Source organism: Mustela putorius, unplaced genomic scaffold (assembly GCF_011764305.1).
Source record: "Mustela putorius furo isolate JIRA1106 unplaced genomic scaffold, ASM1176430v1.1 tig00003853_pilon_pilon_pilon, whole genome shotgun sequence".
In the NCBI taxonomy this organism is placed as follows: Eukaryota; Metazoa; Chordata; class Mammalia; order Carnivora; family Mustelidae; genus Mustela; species Mustela putorius.
Window position 1 is genome coordinate 54,393,315 of NW_025422005.1, and position 25,776 is coordinate 54,419,090.

The 25,776-nt window shown below is 39.9% G+C and overlaps 1 protein-coding gene across 18 annotated transcripts in view; it reads left to right on the top strand.

Moving 5' to 3' along the window:
• Window positions 1-25,776, top strand: part of SGIP1 (SH3GL interacting endocytic adaptor 1) — a 214,293-nt gene that overhangs the window by 92,139 nt on the left and 96,378 nt on the right. For 6 of the 18 annotated variants that reach the window (XM_004762955.3, XM_004762956.3, XM_045064689.1 and 3 more), the window contains exons 3-6: window positions 1,929-1,953; window positions 8,622-8,678; window positions 12,400-12,454; window positions 13,168-13,343. In XM_004762955.3, the coding sequence (XP_004763012.1) occupies window positions 1,929-1,953; window positions 8,622-8,678; window positions 12,400-12,454; window positions 13,168-13,343 (313 nt within the window). Of the gene's footprint in view, window positions 1-1,928; window positions 1,954-2,956; window positions 3,041-4,908; window positions 4,981-8,621; window positions 8,679-12,399; window positions 12,455-13,167; window positions 13,344-25,776 lie in introns of all 18 variants that reach the window. The other 12 variants (XM_045064685.1, XM_045064684.1, XM_045064688.1 and 9 more) reach the window with 3 other exon arrangements.

The window sequence follows — 25,776 nt, forward strand, 5'->3', positions numbered from 1 at the left end:
GTTGATACACACTTGTACTTTGACCCATAGTGGGCAACGCCTCAGTCAGGCCTTTCTCCAGAGCCTTGTCTTCTCTACATCTAAGACTTGCTGCCTGCAAAGACATCCCCACAAGGGTCAGTGCCTTTGGATATATCCTGCCCCAAAGCTGATACAACCACCTCTCTCTCAGTGCCTTTAGCACAGGTTTACTACCTGAGTAAGAAGTGTATATTTTTCCCCCCAGTGTTTAGATCTGAAAAGGGAAAGCTGGTTTTGATGAGTATGGGTCCGTACTTTTCTCTGTGCTTTTTATCCAACCTGGGCTTATTGTGCCCATGGTAACCCACTGGATATACTTAACTGTCTCATTCTTTTTAGGATGAGCATGTCTTCATTATTTCCATCCCCTGATTCTAGTCTAGTGCCTGGCCCATTATAAGCACTCAACATTTGTTCAGTGAATGATAACTTTTATCAATTTTTTATCTTCCTACCCTTCTATTTTAGGTGAAATTTCTTTGAACCAACTAATTCCCATAGCCAGGTTCAAAGACCCTAAGATTTCTGTCAACTAAAATCTGGGTCCTTTCTGCTTCTAGCCCATGTATCACTGATTCACGTCTGCATCCACGCAGACACAGAGCTGGTTATGAAAAATGATGTACCCTCCCCCAAGTATTTTGTAATCCAAATGGGATATCCTGCTAAATTTGAAGGGGGTGTTACTGGGAAAGGGGAATCCCATCTCAGAACCCAAAGAATGTGCCACCAACTCTCTGCATCTCTCTCTCTCTTTTCCCTCTTCCTCCCTCCCTCTTGTCTCTCCCCACCCAATCAATAAGGAATAAAAAACAGTTTCAACTACACCAAACTCCACAAAACTTCATGGTCTCCCTCAAGCACTCATTTAGTTTTTCTTCCAAATAATGCAAGTGCTCACCTAAGCATAATCTTGATCTCCCTGTTAATAGAATGACATTTTTCTAGCTAAAATAGGAAATCAAAAAGTGACAGTGATTATCCTCACACCTCTCCCTTGCTCTGGCTCCCCCTGTTCAGTTTCCCAGAGTAACGGTCATATTACTTGCTAGGAAGTCTAATGGGACTGTGAGTGGCCAGTTTTGTGTTCTCAGTGAGGAGATATCATGAAAGAGGAAAAAAATGATAACAAAAGAATGTTTGTAAATAGTATGTGTCAGGAACTCATTATAAGTTCTTTATATACCCTATCTTATTTAAACAAGCATAGAGAGATTAGGTAATGTATTCAAGGTCACAGAACTAATAAGTGGTAGAATTTGGACACCCAGATTCATCCTACTCCACAAGCCTTACTTCTAGGCACTACCCCACAGTAGTGGATTAACGATCCTGGACTTTGGCCATCAGTGTGAGCCATTTAGCAGACATTGTCCTCTATTTCCTGCTCCCCTATAATCAAAGGAACAGGTAAGTATAGAAATAGGGGGGAAATATAGATTCTCAAAGTGAAGAGAAAGGCACCATAGGAGTTTGTTTCTGTAGGGGGAAATTCAGGACCTCTCCCAGGAGAGAAGATGAGAGCCAGCAAGTCAGTTTACGTTCCTTGTGGTAGTTACATGGAGTCAGCTGAGCGGGACAGGTTCTTAATAAACTCCCCTCTCAAAAGTGGACCAAGACATTGCACCAGCAACTCGTGCCTTTTGGACACCAACCTTTTGGACACCAATCTGTCCCACCCTACCTACCCCCCACCCTGCCGCCACACACACACACACACACACACATCCCATGCTCTAATATCATTCAACCAATTTATTTTGATTTTGGCTTCATTAGCTGGGTTCACTGGAATGGGAAAGTAGGAAAGGGGGAAGAGATTGTTTGTGAATCTTACTGTTATACGTTAGTCTATGTAGCAAGAATGATTCCTTTTCCTAATAGCTACCCATTTCTTGTCATTACAGGGGTTCACCAGATAGAGATGGAATTGTAAGTATTTAAATGACCATTTTCAGTAGGTTTGCACTTCAATATATACTATGTTGAAATTTCTTAAGCACCCCCCCCCCTTTTTTTTCTGGAGGGAGAGAATAGCCTAAATGACTTTTCAGACCTCTTGCTGTTGTAATTTTCTGTAGTAATTGCATGAGACATACAAATGAAGTCTTGGTCAAGTTAAACTTATTTATTGCATTCACCTAAAACCCTGCCCCAGAGTAGGCAAGCAAACCTCATCAATATGGTGGGTCAGAAGCCAGATAGTTCCTACAGGGGCTGCTACCATTAACTGTTATTTCATTTCCAATTTAATGATATAAAAGCTCATTATGTAAGAATGTTTTTCTCCAACAGAGACCACAAAGTCATAATGGAGCTGAGATCCAATAAAATTGAAAGAAGCTTTTCCCCTTTAGTTGAGTTGTAGATACATTTTCTACATTAAATTCCTAAGTAGGGAATGGTCTCAAAACCACTTATCCCTGAATTTACAGTCTGAAGGAGGAAAATGTCTCCACCGGGTTTAGGTTTAACTGTAACTCTGACTTCTTGTGGGCCACCAGATTTCTTGCTTTTTTAAGAAGTCTGTGGCACATGGGCTTGGATTGATCGGAGTTGAGATTATGGGAGTCTGTACCAACTTCTAAAATGACTTCCTTAGAATCTAAATCAGATGCCTATTCAGAAGGTTCAAAAGAACAGCTGTTACTGAAAAAAAAAAAAAAATGGACTCACATTAGACTCATTGGGCTGGAGTGGGAACTAAAATCTGGTGGTTAAAAATATTTTTTTTTGAAAAATCGCCCTTTATATTATTATACCCAAATTAAGGTATTAATTGCAGCGACAGCAGAAGATTTTCTTCCACACTTAACTCAAGGTTCTGAGCTTTGGGGTCCCTTTTGCATTCATGTAGTTCTTGCCATGAAATGTTAAGAAAATAGACTGAAATTGATCAGACATTGGGTAACACTATAATCAAGGCTCTATTCAGCAGGGGAAAAAAAAGACCCAGAAGACTCAGCTTCTCCTCACCTCTTGCTTCTGGCTCAGAGCCCTCTCGTTAACTCTGTCTCAGGTACTCTCTTGCTTCTATGTCTTCTCTCTGCTTCTGTCTTGGCCCCTTCCCTGGGTTCTCTGGTGCCCTTCATTCTCACCTCAGCGAGCCTCTGGTAGCTATTCTCTGCTTTCTGTCCCCGCTGCTCCCAGGCTGGACTGCTATCTCCTGCATCTCTCGCTCTGCCACCCTCACTCAGGCTTATCCTTTTTTCTCCGAAGCCTGTCCCCTCCTGCCCTCCCCCACCTCCTCATCCCCTGGCCCTTTATTGTCTCTGAGGCCCCATCGCTACCTCCGTGTTCTTTGCCCTTCTAGCGACCACCAGTTTAATTCTCTGGTAGAATACGCAGCCCTGGCATGCAGTTGGCAATTATAAGTATGCGCTGTATTAAAGAGCCCAGCCGTGATTCTGTGGATGTGTGGACCCTAGTCAGGGCTTTATACCTGAGTTCCCCAACTTCTCTTTCCCTGCCACTATTCCAAGTCACGTAAAGTTATTTATCAACCATTGTCCCCTCCTTGTCCTCTAATTGGAAGTGCCATAAATATCACTGGGCGTGATTTTAGGAAAGAGGAATTGCTTAATTTTGATTTCTCAGGAAATAAAGCAGACCTGCTTGGGGGGAAAAAAAAGGCTCCATTCGAAATAAATGCCATGTTCTCAGAAGCAGGATATACGATTCCTAAGTACCAGAAATTATTAGCCAGATGCTAGTTTTACCATCTGGAAATACTCCCCAAATATTCCTCATTTACTGGGGTCACCAAATTTTGAGAACTCCTTATCACATCAGTGCTACAGGAGGCCAAGATTCTGTTTGCATTCAGTGCTTGGAGATCTCAATCGGACTTTGTTTCACACTCAGTCTGATGTCTTTAATACCTTGTGTCTCTGAACCCAGGCGTACTTTCTTTTACCTTTTACCTGGCTGATTTAGCTTCCAAATTACTGTCTTTTGAAAAGTATCTGACACTGGAAGGAATGGTTTCACTGATGTGGTTCTGCAAACTGCAGGAGATGGTACACATGCTTAAGGCTTGTAAATGGCTTCGCAATAAGTTCCATGTACGAATTATTATTTAATGCGTTTCCCAAAACTTAACGAAGCCCATCGCTGGTGACAAGGCTTTCGAGGCTTTGTCTCCTGAGGCTTTGTGGCAGGGCTGCGTGTATAAAGGTGGGCTCTTCTCGCTTCCCACTGGTGAATGTGATCCCCAGCAGAGCCGCCCATCGTCATGTCTGAGACTTCAGACAGCTGCGTGTGACAGTGCATTGTAACCCAGAGGCAAACCCTAATTTGGGCAGGATGCACTCAGACTTTTTCCTAAGCACACAGACTGGGAGCACAGGGAGTCACACCACGTCTGGAAGGAGATCTCTGCTCATCCCCAGCACTTGTGCAGGGAAAGGCCCAGATTTGGAGCTGGCAGCTGTTCACGCTGTACATATTGCCAACACTCAGCAAGGCTTCAATAAAGAGGAAGATAGGGTAGAGCTAGACTTGTCAGACTTCTTTCTATTGGAAATAGGAGCATTTTTATTGGGTCTCTTCGGTGTGTCCTTGTGTCTGTTCTCTACCTGTAAATTAAGTTACTGGCTGAATGAGGACTAGATCCGCGGAAAACCTAGTGCCTGGGATGCATCTTCCTTCTTTTCCCTTCTTCTCCTGGCCCAGCCACACTGGCCTGCTGAATAGAGCCTCATTATGGGCCCCAAAGTCCACTCTTTGCTTAAGGAACCCTGCCAAGATTGGTAGGCCCTACGATTTGGCCTAGAAATTGTTTCTTCGATGGTATGTTTGCTGACTCCATGTGATTATTTATATGTGTCTTGAAGAACAAACAGATCCTTTAACAACTTTTTTCTACATGAAAACAATCAATTCCAGCAGCCCAGCCCACATGAACCACCCTACAATAACAAAGCAGAGTGTGCGCGTGAAGGAGGAAAAAAAGTTTCGGTAAGGACACAGATTTTAGTTTAAACATTTCCAAGGGGTTGTAGAAACAGTGAGTAAAATCCCAATTTGAAATCTTGAAGAAAGCAGTAGCATTTATTTAATCAATAAGAAGACTTTCTTAGGTATTTCCAAATTACTCTTGAATATCCAGGACCAATTTTTAAATTAGCCATATAGACCTTAGATGCTGACGTCTGAAAATACTTTTAAAGAGTGATCAGGTATAAAAGAGACATGTGTTTCCTTTGTCTTAGGCAAAGGAGAGGGATTCACATTTCTAAAAAACTATGCTATCTATAAGGAAGCTTTGGCTATAATATGAACATCACCGTATGAAATGAGTAGTCGTTTGTGAGGATAAGCACTGTCTCAGTAACATCAGGAATCTGGCAGGACCCTGGCTTGTGGGAACCAATGCGCTTGACCAAAGGATGGTGAGTCAGGGCTGCTGATCCAGGCCCAGACCATATAGTAGCTATTGCTGCGTTGTCCAATATGGTAGCCACATATGCCTATTCAAAATTCAGTTCCTCGGTGGCACCTGCCACATTTCAAGTACTCTATAGCTACTTGTGATGGGTGGCTACCATATTGGATAGTGCACATACAAAATGTTTTCATCCTCACAGGCAGCTCTATTGAACTGTGCTATTCTGTAGGATTATTTACAAAGTGATTCAAATCTTGCCTCAGTGACAAAAAGATAATATTTGGGTAGTATACCCTGTATTTTTAATACTTCATGTCCAAGGAACACTATGTGGCCATGAGCTGACCTTGGAAAAGAGGAGCATTCACAGAGGAAACTGAGAGCTTTGACGAAGGTATAATTGAACCCAATTATTACTACACTTATTGATTTAGCTCATCATATTATCTGAGAGCAGATAATAAGCCTGGCTAAAGTAAAATACCTATTAAAGCATGACTAACATTGATACGAGCCTCAATTAGATCAGAGTCATATATTCAAGTTAGAAAAGTTACTTATGCTAATGTAGGGTTTAAAAAAATATAGAAAAGAAAGAAGTAAAAGAAAACACAACTTCAACTCCAAGATAAAAATCACTGTTTATGTGTTACTGAGTATCCAATATTGCTTTTACTATGAAGCCTAGTGTTTAAATGATATTTTTGTAGTTGTATTCTTTCTTGCTTCCTCAGTGTTTTCCAACTGAAAGAGCCATTCCCTTCCTTTTTACTAGTATGAGCTCTTCCTTGCTTCAGTGGCTTAACCAGGAGAATTGCTTTTTCTCTTGGGGTTTGACCAGAAGAATTTCAGCCAGCCTCTAGCCAATCTTTAACTTGATGATTTCCACTTGTGAAACCAAATATATCTGTAAGAGTCTGCTAGTGTGAATGAGTCCAGATTATCAGTTCCTCTGATAAAGCCGTGTGTGCGCATGCATATGTGGTGAATCTGCCCCAAAATGTATGGTTTATGACTTGTTGTTCGTGTTTGGTATATGTGTTGAAAGTGTTCCTAGTTTAAAGAAATTTTCTTTTTATAGGTTTTACTTTCTCTTCATCTCAATCTTCCATACCAGTTTCCATGGAAACTGGGAAAATTTTCACTCAGCCCAGGTCTAGAAAATTCAGGAACTTTTATCCATAATGTTGAATATATGTTCTCAGGAAAGATACACACACACACACATACACACACACACACATACACACACACACATGTATGCACACACACTTATTTATTTATTTAGCTGAACATACAAACTATCTGGGTTGTAAAGGGCTTTGGTTATGGAGATGAGACTATTATGGAAGCCAACTGGAATATTGAACACAGTAATTTACCTAATCTGTTTGGTTTTTAGATAACAATCCTTTGTTTTGAAAAATTGTTTAAGAACCAAAATATATATTAATAATAATACTACAGTGATCACAAAATTCATGAGTTTCGTTCTTTGGAATCAACTTAATTCATTTTATTTCCCATTATTATAAATTAAATTTCTATATTGAATTTATTAATATACTTGTTAAGAAAGATTTGGAGAATTTTGCAAAGAAGTCATTTGGAAACAGATTGGTGAAGTAGGAATTTAAAAAGAAAATAGGAACCATGCCCATTCTCCATGGGAGAGATCTGTTATTATTAGATAGCACATTATGTAATGGACCATGTCCTTAGCTGCATAGCTTGTAGAGGTACAAGGTTGATGTGGCAGGTTTTAAAAATTCCCTTTGTTCAAAATAGGGAGAATATCACCAAAACACTAATCCAATAAAGGCAATTCTGTGAGAAGGCCTAAAATGGTATAGTCTGACAAAGTATGTATATACTCTTTGTCAGGAGCAAAATAAAGAAGAGAGTCACAGAGCCTATGTGCCTGGGTGCTGGAAGAGCAGAGTTCTTGTATTTGCACACTCTGGTGTAGAGGAAGAGAGGAGCATGAACACAATATCTATGCCTTACCCACTGTTCACCGTAATAAAACTGCTTGTTCTTAGAATGCCCAGTCCAACATCCAAAAAGTACTAACCAATGACAATGGTTACTGGGTTGCCTCTAATTGGCTTTTCTAGTGCCATGCATACACGAAAGGCTTACTTCTCCTACCTATTTGTCAAATTCAGTGTTAGCTGTTCCCATTGTAGTTCCAGTGGACTTTATCTGTGATTGTAAAATTAGAAGTCCTGTCCTCACACCTCATGCTTCACCATTTGACATGTGCCGTTCTAAGATCTGCTAGTGCTTGGTGACATACCATTGTTCTATGTGCTAAGTACAGGAATGTTGTTGAATGGACTCTCCATTACCAACCTGATTTGTGTTTTTGTTCTTTGCTCACAAAAAGGGAGGAATCTTAGAAATTTCCACATGTAAGATGCCACGTCCTTGCTCAAGTGCTTGTGGCCATTATCATGATTATTCTAGGTGCTAAAGTAGAACTTGAATAGAATCCAGAGAGAGTAATTCTGATATCTAGTCATCTTTCAATGATGTATGCTCATGGAGGTGTAGAACGCATAGACAACAGAAATCCACAATCAATCCTTGAATCCTATTTTAATAACTTGATAAGAAAGACCACTTGAAAAGAAGATCAATACTATTTTTAATACCAAGGAGCCAAATTAACTTGCAGTTGATTTTCTTTACATTCTATCAAGGGGGTGGTTAGGGAAAAGTTGAGTCAGTGTTACAGGAGCTAAAGGAAGATAAGTTAATGACTTGAACACTCTCTAGACATGTTGGGAACAATTGTACATGAGAACAACATAGAAGTCAAAATGTCATATATATGTATATGTATATACACATATATATATATAAGATTATATCCCCGAAGGTATAGAAGATTAAATTATAATGTAGGTACTTCTAATGTTACTGAATAAAATTTAAACAGATAGCTATTACCATCTCTACACTTTGGAATCCTACAGTTTTTTGTGAAATAAGTCTGTAAGCTCTTTTATGCAGTGTCACGGCAGCTCAATTTACCATTCAGTTACACCAATGTGGTTGCTTAATAGGCTGCTCTAATTTGTCTTTCCAGTGCTGGATTTTGATAGCTCTTGCTAAATACAGATAAGAGTTAAGTGTTCTTTGTTCCTTTTTTTTTTTTTTCAATTCAAATGTTTCTCTTCTAAATTTATTTTCAAATTTATTGCAGAAGAAAAGCAATGGGGCACCAAATGGATTTTATGCAGAAATTGACTGGGAAAGATACGTGAGTATCAGATTGTTTTTTCTTTATTATTTCACAATTTGAAAATGAGTTGAGGTGATCTTTTCATAGAACATAGAAATAAGTGAACATTCTCTGTCTCATTAGGCAGTGCCTGACACACTCAGGTGGTACAGAGGTTAAGAGCACTAGAGTCTGTTACACTGGGTTCAAAACCTAGCCCTTCCATATATCAACTATGGAATGGTTGTTGGGATGGTTGTTTGCAGACCAGCAGAAATTAACTCAGTAGTTACTTTATAACATTATTGAAAGAATTCAATGAGCTAATTATTTGCAGGTTATTTTAGTACCTGCCTAGCCTGTGATGTGTGTTTTTAAAAAAAGCTTTTTAAAATATTATCTCCAGATTTTGCCATCCTGGTTCTTTTTCTAAGTGGCTTTGAGATTTAAGTCACGTCAGTTAACTTCTGGGGTTTGGTTCCATAGTGTCTTAGTCCATTCAGACTGCTATAACAAAAAATACCATAACTTAGTGGCTTATAAGCAATAAAAATTTATTTCTAACAGTTGTGTATGCTGAGAAGTTCATGGTCATGGTGCCAGCAAATTTCATATCTGGTGTGTCTGGGTTGAGGGCCCACTTTCTGGTTCACAGATGGCCCCTTTTAGCTGTAACCTCACTGGGATCTCTTTTGCAAGAGCACTAACCCCAACTATGATGGCTCTTCCCCAATGCCCTAATCACCTCCCAAAGGCCCCACTTCCTAATACCATCACTTTGGGGTTTGAATTTCAACATATCAATTTTGGGGGAACACAAACATTCAGACCTTAGCACAAAACAATTACTAGAGCCTCAAGGTACAGACTCTTTCCTAGGTCAAATGGTAATCACTTGTTGCTTTCAGGGAGTGAAGGTGACTCTCAGATGAGACCTAAACGCTCCACCTGATTTCCCCAGAAACTGATTTATATCATCAACACCTACTCCACCAACCTCAACAGAACAGCCATAGTCATTCTTGGATTTTTAATCATATAAAATATATAAATCATATTCACATCAAAGATCATTTCTATTGTATAGCAGGTGTGCAGGTTCACAACCTTACAAAATGCCTTTGCATGTATATCCATGAATGTCTTGACCCAATCTCTCCTATCATAGAATTAATCTTGATGTTAAAGCTTTTGCACGTTTCTTAATGATCATTTTATTTTTACAATAAATAATACCATCACTTATTGGATAGTCACTATTAGTCAGTCATAATATTAAATGCTATGAAGTCCTTACCATCTTAAAAGTCAAATACATTATTTGCATTTCATAGAAAAGAAAGCTGAAGCTAGGTCAGGTTAAATTATTGATGCTTCCCACCCCTCCACTCTGAAGCATGTCACTCTGTCAACCCTATCACCTGATCCTCTCAAATCTGTTCCCCAAGATTGGGACCTTTTAGACATTTTTAGCAGTCCAGCTCCCTAAAATCTATGCCAGTTCCCATGTTACCCTAAATCCAAATAATTCACAATTAATGTTATAAGAGAAACTACTAAATATTAAGAAAATGTGATTTAGATTCCCAGAGATAATCCTTCTTTATCTAGATAGATTTTTTTTTTGTATTTTGCAGGATTCTTTAATACACAAAAATACCCTAAGCAAACAAGCAAAATATTTCTATCCTTTGGGATACACTAAGAAAACAAGAAGTATAACAATAAAAATACCACATTACTCATCAAATCACATATTAACACATCTAAACCCTACACTCTAATGCTATCTCTGGTCAACATGTGAATCCTTAAATGAAGCATAACTTCCCCCATATTCCTTCAGTCCTGAAAACTAATTAGGTCATGAAGGAATTGTTGTGGTAATTCTATATTAGACACCACTTTCTCTAAGTCATAAGAAAGGTTTTATTCTTAAGAGATGATGTCATCTTGCTTTTGGCAGAGAGAAGTGAGAGAAGGAAGGCTCCCAGGGAGGATATGACCTTTAAGCAGAGCCCTTAAGTATAGAAGGGGTTCACTGGCTGCACATGTGAGGGAAGAGAATTCCAGGTGGAGAGAATGGCATTTGTGAGGACCCCGGAAATGGGAAAGAGCTTGTATATTCAGAAAATAAAAGTTAACAATGGAAAGAAGACCGTGCTGCTGAGGGGCATCAGGGAAGGGACTCTCAGACCTGAGCCGTGGGCCACACAGAGGCACTGGGCATTTATTCTAAGTGCAGTGAGAAGCCAGGGACAAGTTTTTAGCAGGGAAATGACCTCAGCACACTTGCATTTTTAAAAAAGTAAACTTCAGTACTGAAGAGGGAGACAATGAATGCTTAGGAAATGGTGGCTTTCCCATAGCATTCAGGCCTTCTTTCTCTCCATGGTCATGGTACTTTCACAACATCGGTGACTCCAAAATCTCTCTCTGGCTCTGTCCTTTCTCACTTCCAGGCCTATAACTTCACCTTTAGAAGAGCCACCCTTGAATGGCTTCACATTCACCCTTCTAGGGGATAGGGTATAGTCTCAAATACCTGGAGTCAAGGCACACAGGTCTGCCATTTGCCGAGTGTGTGTGTCCTTGAGAAATGCCATCTTGTTTCTCTTACTTTCCTCCTTGGTGAATGGAATAGTTCTTTCTGTATGGTATTGTTATGAAGGTTCAGTGAAATAAAGTGTGGGTCACAGCACTTCACATATAATAGGAACTCAAAAGTGGTAATACTAATCCCAATCATGCAAACTCTTTTTTTAATCTTTCCTCCCTTTAAAAATGTTAGTTTTCTGCTGTTACAATCAGTTCAGTCAAGACTTGAAAGTAGAACTCTTGGGGTCTTCTTGACCCTTTCCCCATCTTTTTCTCCCATGACAGATGTTACAAAGAACCAAGCTTATCCTTATAACAAAAGTCCTTTCTGTAAGGACTTCCCATCGCTTCCCACCATCACCAACGTGGTCTGTACTCTTAGCACATCCTCCCTGAATTGACACAAGTATTTTGAATGAGATCTCCTTTCTCCAGTTTCTTCTGCCCTCAGTCTATCCTGAAGCATACTTCCAAAACACCTTCGGAAGCTGTTTTCTACGCTTCCATAGCTCCATCAAGTTTGAATTCTTCCTCCAGCACGTTGGCTCTCCGTGGTCTATTTCCGATGTTCTCCAACTGTGCAGCTTCCTTTCCAGGCAGTCGTCTTTGCTGTTGCCTCTCCCTTCCCCCATTCCTGCCTCGGTGTCTCAATACAGCCTCTTTCTTACCACCAACTCCCCTGCCCTCCCCATCTGTCCTGAGAGGCACAGACAGACCCCTTGGATTCCTTCAAGCTTCCTTAATTTCCTCTTCCTCCAGACTCCTTTCACAGATGATTTGTGTATTATATTTCACTTTTTAAAATGTTTTGTTTACCAAAATACCTTTCCATTTTCCAGAGGAAAAATAGTTTGCCTTTTGTCTTCCCCCATGTTGCCTAGCACCGTCCTTGGCTTACAAGAAACACATGAGAAATTCTCTTTGAATGTTTCTTTCATTGACAGTGGATCCTTTGTTTTTCTGATAGGAAGACTCTCCAAGTATCCCTCAGTAAATATCTACACATATACTGCTCGGCATTCACTTTCAAAGGTTAAAATCCTCACCTTCTAAAATAAGACACATAGCTATGTCTTTAAATAGAAGTCTCTAGAAGGAAAATGAACAGTTCCTTGATTATTGTCAGAATAATAAAGGCTTAATCTGTGCTTATATTTTGTAGAACTCCCCTGAGCTGGATGAAGAAGGCTACAGCATCAGACCCGAGGAACCCGGCTATATCCTTTCTTTATTTTTTGATTATAATCTTTATTTTCTCTAAGAAAACTGTATGATAAGTTCAGATTTTGAAAAGGTGCTGAAATAACTCAAGCTTCCCAAGTCCTGTCGCCCCTAATATTAGAAATGAATAAACAGCACAGAACAGCCTGAATGCTAACAAGTAGGCATTTTGCCTTGGTCTATTCATAGAATAGAGAGAGAAGAGAAAGAGAAAAATGTGCTGAGAAACAATTGTGTAAACTGCGGGTATTGGGTTGTCTGCTGAAACCTGATAAGACCATGTCACTTGTTGTGGCTAGAAAATACTCTCACCTGTGCCCTCCCCACCAACCAGCTCTGCGCAGAGCATCTCTGAAGACTGAAATTCCTCACAAATCGTCCTGAGACGGGCTTTGCTCTCTAGGTAGACGAGGAAGCTCACATGGGCTGTCAGGGTTCGTGTTGAGTGGGGCGTCACAAGTGGCCACCCACTGCAAAAATGTAGGACATTAAACTCTTGCTCCTGGAAATTCACCATCCTTAATCATGTTCCAAGGAGAGGTGAATAAGTGCAAACACTTTCCGATTTACTTTTTTATTCGTCTGTGTATTTTGCTTTGATTTTTCTGCCCTCTGAGGCTGCCTTTGCTGCCTCTTTGTGCAAGCACTCTTATACTCATCATTGTTTCTCAGTAGGAAAAGGAGTTATGTATCTTTAACTGTGTTCTACCTACCAAAGGAAAGCACTTTTATTCTTCGAGCGAATCGGAAGAGGAAGAAGAGTCCCACAAGAAATTTAATATCAAGATTAAGCCATTGCAATCTAAAGACATTCTTAAGAATACTGCAACCGTGGATGAGCTGAAGGCATCCATAGGCAACATCGCACTTTCCCCATCACCAGTGGTGAGTGGTTTTATTTCGAGCTTTGATGAGTCTGCACAGACAGCTGTGTTCCACTCAGATGCATTAGGTAGATCAGAAACTCTAAGCTGGAGGCTGCGTATGGTCACCCTTTTATGAACTTTGTCAACCTTAAACAGCTCATTCTATGTTAGAAAACTATGCTGATTTTATATTGCAGTTCTTGTGCTTTTCAAAATGGTAGAAATGCATGGAACCACATTTCCTTTTGACTTACCCTCCTGCAAGCATTTGAAAAGAAGGGAAAAAGTAACAAAAAGATTATCCAGAGTCACTTCTGAGGCAATTAAAAACAATATGAAGTTTACATGTTTACTAACAGTGATTTTTAAAAACATATCTTAGTGCCCTTTTTTATGTACCACACCTAGAAACTCATGCGAGGAAAGCCAAGGAAATTGTTTTTCTTAAAAAAAAAAAAAAAAAAAAAAAAGAAGGCTAAAACCCCAACCTTTTCCATTGCTATATGCGCCCAAGAAATATTAATCTAATATCATAGATCACAGTCTAAAAACATATTAAGATGCATAATATTTATTATATTTTATTATCAAGTTGTTTTAAATACTCTCATCTTTTAGGCGTCTAAAATGTAGGTAGACCTTACTTATATTAGTTATATTATACATATACATTACTTATATTATACATATACATATATTATTCAAATTGGTATATTTCTACAATTTGTTGTCCATTCCCCCAGTTCACACCTGCTAGATTTCTGTAGCTGCTGAATTCTGAGTTCCAACATGTATACTGTATTCTCGGTGGTATTTGATAAATGCTGCAACTATTTCTAAAAGTAGCTGTGAAGTGTAGATGAAGGTTCTCAAACTAGCAGCTAATATGTTCTTGGCATCTTCTTCAGAAAGATGTGACCTTCCTACAGCATCTTCCCTGAAAGAGGTAGTTAATAAATGCTGAACGATTTCTGAGATGCTTTTAAAAATATCTCAGCTAAACTTTCTAGAGAAATTGTAATCATCTATCCTTTGAGAATGAATATTTGCCTGGCTCGGATGAATAAAATCTATAATGATCCCTTCTTTAGAACTTAGGGCTTATAATGGCCTTTATCACAGCTGTTAGTGATGATTACAATGATTGCTATTAGTAATCAACCACCGGAAATTATATTTCAGGTAGTTTTTAATCACGTACTCACTTGGTATTTCAAGGTCTCCCTGAAAAAAGAGGCATGAAATATATTGGTTTTCTTTCTGTTCTGCAATGGAAAATACAGATTATAAACTCATAGGCTAGTCTGTAATACCAGTGATTTCTAGTAAGAGAAGAATTTTAAATGCATACATTTTCACTTCTCAGTTGACGTATTTCAAATCATTTTTCACTTACTGTATTTTTAAAGTTAATTGTAAAAATTTATCTAAACACCTGAAACCAGTTTATATTCACTTTTCTGTAGGGTCTAATACAGTTAGTGGGCATTTGGATGCTCGCTGGGGTAAGTGTCAGAAGATAAGATCATGGAATTAAATGGACAAATTTACGTGAAAGAAAACTTACTAGAACAGTTGAAGACAGTCTGTATGTATTTGCTGAAAGCTAGTTGCGTCCAGGGAAGAAAGAATTCTATCAAAAAGAATAGATTCTATCAAATAGCATTCTATCAAAAAGAATACGTATGCCCAAGTCATCTGGCAGATATTTCTCCAACCAGATATGTTGCTGGCAGTGCAGCAAGAAGGTTTAGTCTGAGCTCTTCTCAACACCTGTTTTCAAGGTAATGTCTTGACATAATGTGGTTAAGACTCTGATAAAAAGATTTTCAGGAAAGCAGTATGAAGAGTAGCTGGGGACACCCTGGGAAAGTAATTACAGAGTTAGGCTGCTTCTGCATACCAGCAATGCCACAAACCAAGGGACTCTTAGATCCACCCACCACCACCCCTGCATCCCCGCCCCCACCCCCACTTATTTGCGATTTTTGGTATTTAGCATAGGGGAGTGAGCTGTTTTTGTACCTTTAGGAAAAGTTACACGTGTTTCTGATTGTACGTAAGTAAAAAGAGAGATTGTAACTGAGAACATGTTCTTGGTTTTAGAATCCTTACCCTTTCCTAGATAACCCACGAGTACCTATAGTTCACCAATGATATATGCAGTATGTTACCTCTGGAACCAGATAAGTAGAAAAAACCTTCTGAAATCCAGTTAGTGCCATGACAAAAATGGCAAATCCCTTATGCAATTTTAGTTGCTTCCAGCCAGCCAATCAGACATTTACATGTCTACACTGAATTCAGGTGCAAAAAGAGAAACAGAGCCTATGCTAGTTAATAATGTATCAATTTCTATCAATTTCACATAGGCTATGGTTTTTATGCTACAAAAGCATCAATCATTACATTAATAGAAATAGAGGAAATTCCAAATGGTAAGTCATTCATAACAATGGTTTATGTTGGATTTTTAATTTCTATTTCTTTTAAGGAATTTTAAGATTAAGTTGTGTTTCATTTGTTTTGTTCATCCATCTGTGAATATGAATCAATGAATTGTAACCCATTTGATATCTCTTATCATATATTGGTTCTTATTTTATTTGAATAGTTCCCTGTACACACTACATGGCCAAATTACTCCATAAAAGAATGGTTGGATGGGTGGATGAATGCATCATATATAGCTATGTGTATACATAATACAAACCTATCTGAAAATTACTCCACAGCATCAGCAGCATAGAAAATCAAGGTTTTAATTGTTGGCAGAAATCCCATTGTATAGACAAATAAATGTAATTTCAATCCAGATCTTGCCTTGACTTTTGGTTTTTATATAGGAATAAAGTATAATGTGGGGCGGGACAGGGCAGAGGGGATTTTTTTTTTTTTTTTTTAAAAAAGAAGAGGGGATAATGCAAGGATTAACTCACAGGAAAGGATGTTAATTTCTATTCCTTCCATCTTATGGTATCCTGGTAAGATATTGTGCTGACTGACCAAAACATGAACAGCACTCACACTTGAGTTGTTGAGTTGGTAACTATACAAATTAGAATATTGGTAAAGCTGCTTTAACAGGGACCAAAAAAGAAATAGCTTATACAAAATCAGTAGTTTACTTTTCTCCCCCTGTAAAAGTCAAAGCTAATAGGTACATCAGCTTCATGATAGAGTCCTACTCCAGGCACTATTAGAGAACCCAGAAACTTTCTGTATGAATGCCCCACCTTTTTGAGCCTGTGCCTGCCTTACCACCATCCATCACCTCCGTGGTCCAGCTTTGGGATGGAGGAAAGAGAAAATAAAAGGCAAGTAGTTTCCTTTAAAGGTTTTACTGGGAGTTTGCAAACATCAGGACCAAAGCCATAATTTAATTACGTGGCCACGTTAGCTGAAAGGGAGTCTGGGAAATGTAGTCTTTGCCTGGACAGACATGTAACCAGCTAAAATTCAGAGTTCTGTTATAAAAAGACAAAGGAGTGAATGAATCGTGATGGGCACTGACAGTTTCTCCACTGTGTCTTAAGTAATCTCATTTACTGGGATTTCATTAGGAAATGGATTTTTTCCCCATTTACCTGCAAATTATTCATAGAAACTTTTGAACCCAGGATGTTTCCTTTTAAAAATTTCTAATCACTAAATTCTAAACATGAGTGATGCTGTGCTGCCTGCTAGCCAGCAGCAAATGAACAGAAACAAATTTCATTAAAATACCAGCTTGTTTGGTTGATACTGACCCTTCCAATAGCGACAACGCTTCCTGTATCTTGCAAAGAACACTGCTTTTTGAAGCAGGCTGTTTCACTGTTGAAGGAAATTATTAAACCCAAATGCTATCTCCGTGTAACTTTTGTCCTTGAGAGTAGCTGTGCTATTTTGAAGATTAACAAGGGACAAAAACACTCCTTTTCTACCTTCAAGTTTACTGTACAGGATATTTATTAAGGAGTGACCTTGGGCTCCACTTCTGTGGAGTAGGATGGGCAAGAAGGAGAAGTTAAGCAGTGTTGCATGTCCAGCAACAAACTGAGCTGACCAGACAGGGAACTCTAGAACTAGAATGACCCTTCAGAGCTGTCCAGAGTTTGACCAAGAGGAATAACCTTTATACTCTCCCATCAGTCTGTACTCTGATACGGGCAAGCCCAGAAGGCAAATGACCTTGGGTGAGGTGGCCCTCGGCCACTGAGGCAGAGCCTAAAGGGTTGTGCCCATAGCACTCCCGGCAGCTGATTTACCAGAAGATCTTTTGAAGAGAAGTATCTATGGTACCTTTGGTGACCACCCTAAATTTTCTATACCAGACCTAGGGCCTTTTATATATCATTGCCATTCAATAAAAGCTTGTGTGTGTGAGTGAATAAACAAATGTGTGAGCTGGACCAGGCCAAGGACAGAACACTATGGCATGTCACCAGCCTCTGATTGTTTATCCATTGAAAACACACTGTTTCTTCCTTGTCCCCTTACAATGGTTTGCCTGCCTGTGCTCTCATCCTGGTCATGTATTTCCATTTTGTTCAAGCCAGTGATGGAAGCTCGTTAAACACGACGCTGAATTTGAGAGACGTCTACAGCTTTACCTAAATCTGCCAGACCAGAAAACCCATCTGAGATAATGATGGGTTTAATTTGCCGTAACTATTTCTTTGTGCTAGCACCTAGGGTTATCACCTTTTCCAAGTGCTTTGTGTCTGTCGAGCTACAGAATTTTTTCTAGAATTTTGGGTTAATAGGAAGCAGCTGTGGAGTCTACAGCATTCTACCTGTGTGACCTTAGAAAAGCCCCATCATTATTATGAGCCTCTATTTCCTCTTCTGTAGAGTGAGGCTAATAATGGTCCTTACAGACTGTTTGTGCAGATTATTGCTGGTCTCTAGCAAGTCAAATCTTTTTGGCTTTTTGTACTCCATGCTTAGTGCAGAACATGGGTTATTTAATAAATGACCAAATGCTCAACGCAAAGCATGCAGAAGATCTGAGTCATGGTACTTGATGCACAATTAGTACTTTGCAGTTCTTGGCTCTTCAATACTATTTGTTTTGGGGTTCTCCAGAGAAACAGAACCAACAGGGTGCACGTGTGTACGTGCATGTGTGTGCTCATGCGTAAAGAAATTTGATATGAGAAATTGGTTCACGTCATTATGGAGACTAAGAAGTCTCACTAGATGTCCTTTGCCAAGTGGAGACCCGGGAAAGCTGATGGTGTAATTCATTCAAAGTCCAAGGGCCTGAGAACAGGGGAGCTGACAGTGTAAGTCCTGATCCCAGAGCAGAAGGAAGTGAGATGTTCCAGCTCAAACAGTAAGACAGAAAAGGGGGGTGAATTCCTCCTTCCTCTGCCTTTTGTTCTATTCAGGCCCTCAATACATTTGCATAATGCCCACCCACATAGGGGAGGGGGCTTACTTTCCTGAATTCACCAATTCAAATGCTAATCTAACCCTTACAGACATACCGAGAAATAATATTTATTCTGGGTACCCCATGGCCAGGCAAGTTGAAATAGGAAATTAATTACCACACTAGTCTATATATATATACGAATTTTTAAAAATCTTTTTCTCCCTTGATTGAGAGTCATGGCTTTGCTTTCCCAGTTTCAGTCTTCTGCCCTAAAAACATTCTATGTTTTCATGTTTTGGATTATAATATATCTGCATCTCAAGGCTTGAATTCAGTAAAGGGTTCCAGGGATTTCTTGCGTATCTTAGACTTTAATTCAGAACCAAACCTGATCCACCTTTTAAAGGAACTAACTTCAAGACAGGTTTTTTTTTTTTTTTTCATACTGGACATTTGTGATTGATATTTCATTAAACACGAATAGAAGCTTTGTACCTTTATGCCCTGAAGGAGCTGGTGTATCCTGGGAAAGACAATGGACTCTGACAACCTGAACTAACCCCTGGTTCATAGTACTGCTGAGGCAGGTTCTACAACCTATTTGCATCTCAGTTTCTTCATGTCTAAAATAGGAATAACATATATCTACCTTACAAGAAGATTTGGGGGGATGTCCATCCCTTTCCGTGAATACAACACACAACTCGCTCTTCCTAATGGAGGGGGTAGAAACAGGGACAGGAGGTGAGTGGGTCTGCTGTTTGTCTCCCTTTGTACCGCTCTCCCTACATGCAGGGTAGGCGCACACCTTCATTATATCTTTCAAAAATGGCTTTGTGCCTAAAAAGTAAAATTGTCCTCTGAAGGTGGTTAAAGAAAATAACGGGTGGAAGATAGAACTCTAAGAAAATATGCCTTTACAAAAAGCAAGAAAATGAGAACTCAACATACAACTGAATACAGTTCCATTTTAGATCATTTGAGGGAGCTAGAGATGGACTCTTCAATAATGTTACTGTGATTCAAACAACTGGTCTCTACCTCTTAAACGCATGGCCTTGGGCAAGTTATAAAACCTATGCCTTGGTTTCTTCATCTGTAAGTGAAGATAATTCCTGTACCAGCTCCTTAAGGCTATTGTGAAGGTTGAATGAGTTAATACATGTAAGAAGTATCATTATACTTACTACATTTAGAGATCATTCCCTCGTTCTCAGAATGATCTGCAAAGCCTGGGGCACAGTTTAAATAATATCATTGATAGTGATAAATCAGGAAGCCCAAATAGCCAAAAATCATTTAGAGCCAAGTCCATTAATAGCCCTGTGCATAACACTGAGCAAGTGAATAAAATAACTGTTTCTTGTGTGACTCCTGTGAACTTATCTTGGAGGAAATTCCTGAAGCATTCCTAAACTGTTCTGAATACCATCAAACTCCCCGAGCAGGTATGGTGCTTCTTGAGAAGACTATTGAAGGCCAGCATTCACACTGGCATCCTGTACTGTGCATTCCCCACTAAACTATTTCAGAGAGAACTGACATCGTTTCCCACTTCCCCTTCAAATCAGTTCACCAAATATTTGGTAAGAACCTTCCATGTGTCAGAAACTGAAGGCTAATAGTCACAAATAATGAGCAAGCTTTATCCAACCTTCTAGGTAAGCGTCTGCTTACCAATCAGAAAACAATGTCTAAGCAACATCATTGGCAGCACACAGAAGCTGAACTTCCCCTGGTTGGGCCAAACCCCCTCCTGTGTTCACTTCAGTTTCCAGATTGAAGTTATGGTCTTCTGCAGCTAGCTTCCCCTCTGGCCTCCACGGCAGAGCCTCCTGGTTTCCTCACCACTCACTCCCCAGGGCTCAGATGTGGACACCTCTATTCCTCCCGGCACCCACAGGTAACACTCTCTCCCACATAGCTCCAGCCATGCTTTTCGCTCACTAGGTCCTTTAGAAACTTGTGGTTCCCGCAGCTTTCAGGGACGTGAGAAGACAAGTGTTACAGTTTCATTCTTGCTGCTTCGGCCATCTTTTCCTTTTCTCCTGTGCTGCCCTTGCTGCCTTTACGTTTGTGTTTTGGTAAGCCACAAATCACTGTGGGCTGACCTGGAGAAGCTGTCTTGAACCAGAAGTGTTCAGTTCTGTACTGACTGAGAATTTTGGCTATGGAGGAAGTCAGAATGAAGTTTGCATCCTGGCTCCGTACTCATTACTCACGTGACCCTGGGCAAGTTACTTAAACCTTTAAGCCTCAGTCAAGACTTAATCAAGTGTAAAATGAGGTTAACACTGCTACTACTCACCTCATAGGGTCTGTGTAAGGATTAAGGAAGTAAGACAGTAAAGTGCATAGTATTTTGTAAGTAGCTTTATGCATATAAAGCCCAACGGAGGTGTTTCATAAATGCTAACTATTATGAATCAGAACAACAGGGTATTCATGGTGAATACTCGTCAACATCCTTTAAGTTCATGGACCCTCTGAGAACTCATGATGGTGATGGTGCTAGTGGTGGTGGCAGCTGTGAATATCTGAGTGTAACTGTGTCAGATGCTTTATACGTATTAACTCGTTCATCCTCATAACAACCCTACAAGATAGGTACTATTATTACCCTCCTTTTACAGGTGAGAAATTTAAGGCATGGAAGGATTAATTAAACCCACCCTAGATGTCACAACTAATAAGCAAAGTTCTGGAATTTAAACCCAGAAGTTCTGATTTCTAATTCAGAACTCCTATACACTATCCTACTTTTGATAAAAGTCATTGGCTCTCTTTCCAGGAAAATATAAAAAGTTCATTATCTCCTCTAAAATATCTTACACACAGCTTCTGAGGACTCACAATCCCTTTGAAGGCTATCCCTTTGATGGTCCCTCAAGGGCTCTTGATCCCATCTCAGAAGCCCACCTCCCAGGCTTTCCCCCCGCCCCCCCTCCAATCCATAGACCTAACCTTCTGTGGTACCTCCTATGCCATTCTGTGTGACAAGAGAGCAAGGGATTAAGAAGTAAGACAGTAAAGTGCTTAGTATTTTGTAAGTAGCTTTATGCATATAAAGCCCAACGGAGATGTTTCGTAAATGGGCTGGGCTGACAGGTCAGTCAGCCTTGATTACTGTCATGTCATGTGTGATTTCTACTTTATTAAATGTCATTTTATACTAAGACCTCATACACCTTCGTTTTAATTGTGAAGAAATGAGATCTCATTTTCTATGACTCATATTTCAGTTCCCCTAATCAAGCAAGAAAGTTATTTTTTATGTTAAAGTTTCATTATAATTATAGTTAACATTTTATATGTGCTGTCATGATCAGGAAGATGGAATGAGCAGCCACACTACTAAACAGGCAGAGAGGTGGGGGGGGGGGTCACCCCATTTTACAGAAACAATCAACTCAGAAAGATCGAGAGGCTGCTAAAGGTTTGATGACCAGGACTTGAACTCCAGCATCTGCCTCTTTTCTGCCAAGTTAAAAACCTACTGTGTTCTTAACAGTCTAATGATTCTGTTGTCTTTAAATCCCTCTCAGTATGAATACTTTGCTGTATGAATGTCTTCTGACTCAAGAGCCTCTGTGAGAAGCTCTGTTTTATGGGCAAGTTGGGGATATGGTAAGGGGACCAAGAAAGAGAACATTTTCTTGAAGAATATTGGTTAAGTAGGAAGAGCACAGGCTTTTGAGTCTGTATCTTATGATCTGCGTTCGTGAGAAAGTTCCTTAACATGGAGCCTCAGTACCAACTCTGTAAAATGGGAACAGGAAAATATCCATCCTGTCAGGACTGATAAAAAGAACATGAGATTGTGCTGCAAAATGCCCAGTTAGTTGTCTGTCTCCCTGGCCTCCCTTTTCATCTCTGCTTCTCTTTAAATTAAGAGACTTGTGGGAGGGAGAAATAAAATAAAAATAGCAAGGGAAGACTTGAGCAAAGTCAAGGAGAAGAGGGCTGATAGAGAGGATGTGAAAGGCGGGTCTGGATTGCTCAGTTGGTTAAGTGCCCAACTCTTGATCTTGGCTCAGGTCTTGATCTCATGGTCATAAGTTTGAGCTCACACTTGGCTTCACAGTGGTCTGGAGCCTACAAGGAAGGAAGGAAGGAAGGAAGGAAGGAAGGAAGGAAGGAAGGAAGGAAGGAAGGAAAAAAGGAAAAGACAAGTGAGAAAGAAAGAAAAGAAGAAAGAGAAAAAGAAAAAGAGAAAGAAAGAAAGAAGAAAGAACTGATATGGGACTAGGTGGCATGGCTGCTGGTGCCTCCTCTCTCTCCCCTATGGCACGACCTTCTGAAGGAGCTATTAGTTTAAGCTTGTTCCTGGTGATTTGCAATCCATAACGGGGTTATTTAATCAAAAAATATGGGGAGAGGGAGATAGCTTTGAACTGGAGACAGTCTGGTACTGTTTGCCTATTCCAGGTGGCCCACCCACCCTGCCACCCCCAAATTAGCCTGCCAGTGAGTAAAATCCATGAATTCGCTGCTGCTTGGTAACACCACCCCCTTTCCTGTCCTCACTTTGGCAGAAGGTTCAGCACCCCATTGAGTTCAGTAAAAACAAAGAGTCATCTGTGGGGGAGGAAAGCTTGAGTCTCCTACACACTGGCATGCGCTCCTGGTAGGATTGCTGCACGGTGCAAAGGGAGGCTAATGATTGTATGCATTCTGATGCTAAGTGCTCAGCACAGACATCAAGCACAGCTAGTTGGGAGACCAGAGGCTCAGCTTGGGTTCCACTCTTCAAGGAGAGCTTCAGAGGGCAAACATGATCTTGGTTGGGTCTAGACCAGGGATATCAAACACAGGGGCACATGAGCTGCCACTCCCCATTTCCAAATACTCAGCCAACACAGTGACCAGATTCCATATCCCTAATGTAGTCTGAGATGCCCCCTCCAGACGGAACTACAGGCAGTCTGACCAAAATCTTCCAGCTGGCACACAAGATGTAACACTTTTTCTGTTGTTCTAGGCCTTACAGAGAAGTATAGATGGAGAACTGGGTAGGACCTTCCTTTTTCAATATATGTTGTTCTCTTTCCTGCATTCTGATAGGCCATGACTATCTACAGAAGAATTAGTTTCATATCTGAGATGTGTTTGTTCTTTCCTTCGTTACCAATTATATTTTTCCTAGTGAATTCTCTGTTGCTTCCATTTCCTGACCTTTAAAATAAAAATACCATTTTTTCCATACCTTTCCTGCCCATCCTGTGCTGGTCAGAAGAAATCTCTGCGCTGTATATTTTGATCTTCTTGAAAATGAGCAGAATATGAATTCAATCTGGATTGCCTTTGTCATTATTTCTTCAGTTACTGCTAGTTGGGCCCTCTGAGCACACGGTCTTTTGCTCCCCTCTGTGAGGTGTAAGAATCAAAATTTCCTTGCATAACTCCAGATTCTTCCATCTTGTTCTACTATCTCAGACAACGTGACCCAATGGGGGATGGGAGGGACGGAAACCTGACTACCAGGATTAGAGACCTAAAAGCCTCATTTTCTGTTACCAGCTTAAAATCTGAGACGGTATACCCACAATTTTATCACATAAAAATGTGAAGATGTCCTTGACAGGAGGCAGGAAATTCTTGAATAACATGCTTCTTTTTTTAATTACATGCTTTTAATTATAATGCTGATCATAATCAAAAAGGCCAATTTTTATATCGTTCTTTTGTCGTGGCTGTGTTAGTCCTATTGGTGTAGAATTTAGAATTTAAAACTATTTTTATTAGCCAATGGCCATAATCAGGGTAGAATGGGCTCTGTAATGAAGCAATCAATTTGGAAAATAAGTTTAGCAGAAGCATAATTTGTGAACAATTCAGTAATTGTTGGATTTAGGATAAGTGATCCTGCCTCCAGATGCTACAGGTTCAAACCCCCCTTGAGGGAAGGGGGCCTTCCCTCAAGAACTTACAACATTGAATGGCCTGGAGCAGGAGCTTAGAAAATACTTACAGATTGGTTGGATGGGTAGATGCTCTTCACTGTGAGAAATTATATGGTACTTGGTGTTTCGCTGTCACAAAAATGCAACTTACATCCCTCACAGTATTTTAGAAAAAGGGCAGATTTATGGCTCTCCGTTTCTTTGATCCTTCCCCTTTCGATTCACCTGCTTTTCTCCATTATTAGATGGATGAATAATATGAACAATAACTTTCTTCCAGCTTGCAAGTTCTTTTTTTAAGTTTATTAATGTGCCCTTCTTTTCTGGGAGTGCTAGCACTTTGTCATAATTCTCTTCCTGATCCCACATATCTAGTGAGATGTCTGTTCTCCTAAGGCCTCGTGTTTCAGTCACTTAGTGGTACACACTGTATTATCTTTTTAATAATATATTTATTTTCGTCCTAAGAAGTTTCTATAAGTGTATGAATAATAGTACAAAAATAAATATAACAGTATAAGAAAAAAGTATCTATCCCTTTGTCCTTTGAAGGATAATTTTTTTTTTTTAGGGCCAGAAATAATCTACAGCAATGGATGTACTTTTTAATTGTTTTAGGGAAAAAAAAATAAAAACCCTTAGAGTGTGAATCACTCACACTCATTATGTCAGAAAATGTCTCTTTGGAGACTGGGGGAAATTTCAGAATGAACAGAATGAAGTGAGATTTCTTTCTGTCTAAAACATAGCTACTAACTGTCCATGGGCCTGAGGAGACATCATTTGACTTGGCTACGAGCGCAGTGGGAGTACAGGGTTGGTGAGCCTGTATGAACCACTTGTCCTTAAGTGACCAACAGACAGGAAGGAAAGTTGGAATGGTGGCCTCACTCGGTTTTGCTCAGCACAAACTCCCTTTCCACTTCCTAACCTATTTGAAACCCATCTCTGTCTTCTGTTTTAACTTGATATTTGGGAAATCAAAGTCAGCTTCCAAAGAGTAATGAAAAATGGCGGTTCATGTCACAAGCAGGCATTCTCTGAGGTTGCTTCCTCTATGTCATCTATGCCTCTTCTCAGCAACCAACCATGACTAACCTCCACTCTGGGAACTCCTAAGAAAGGAGAGCAGTAAGCGGCATTGGAAGAGAGTAAAGCCAGGGTCCTTGCAGTGGCCTTCAAGACCA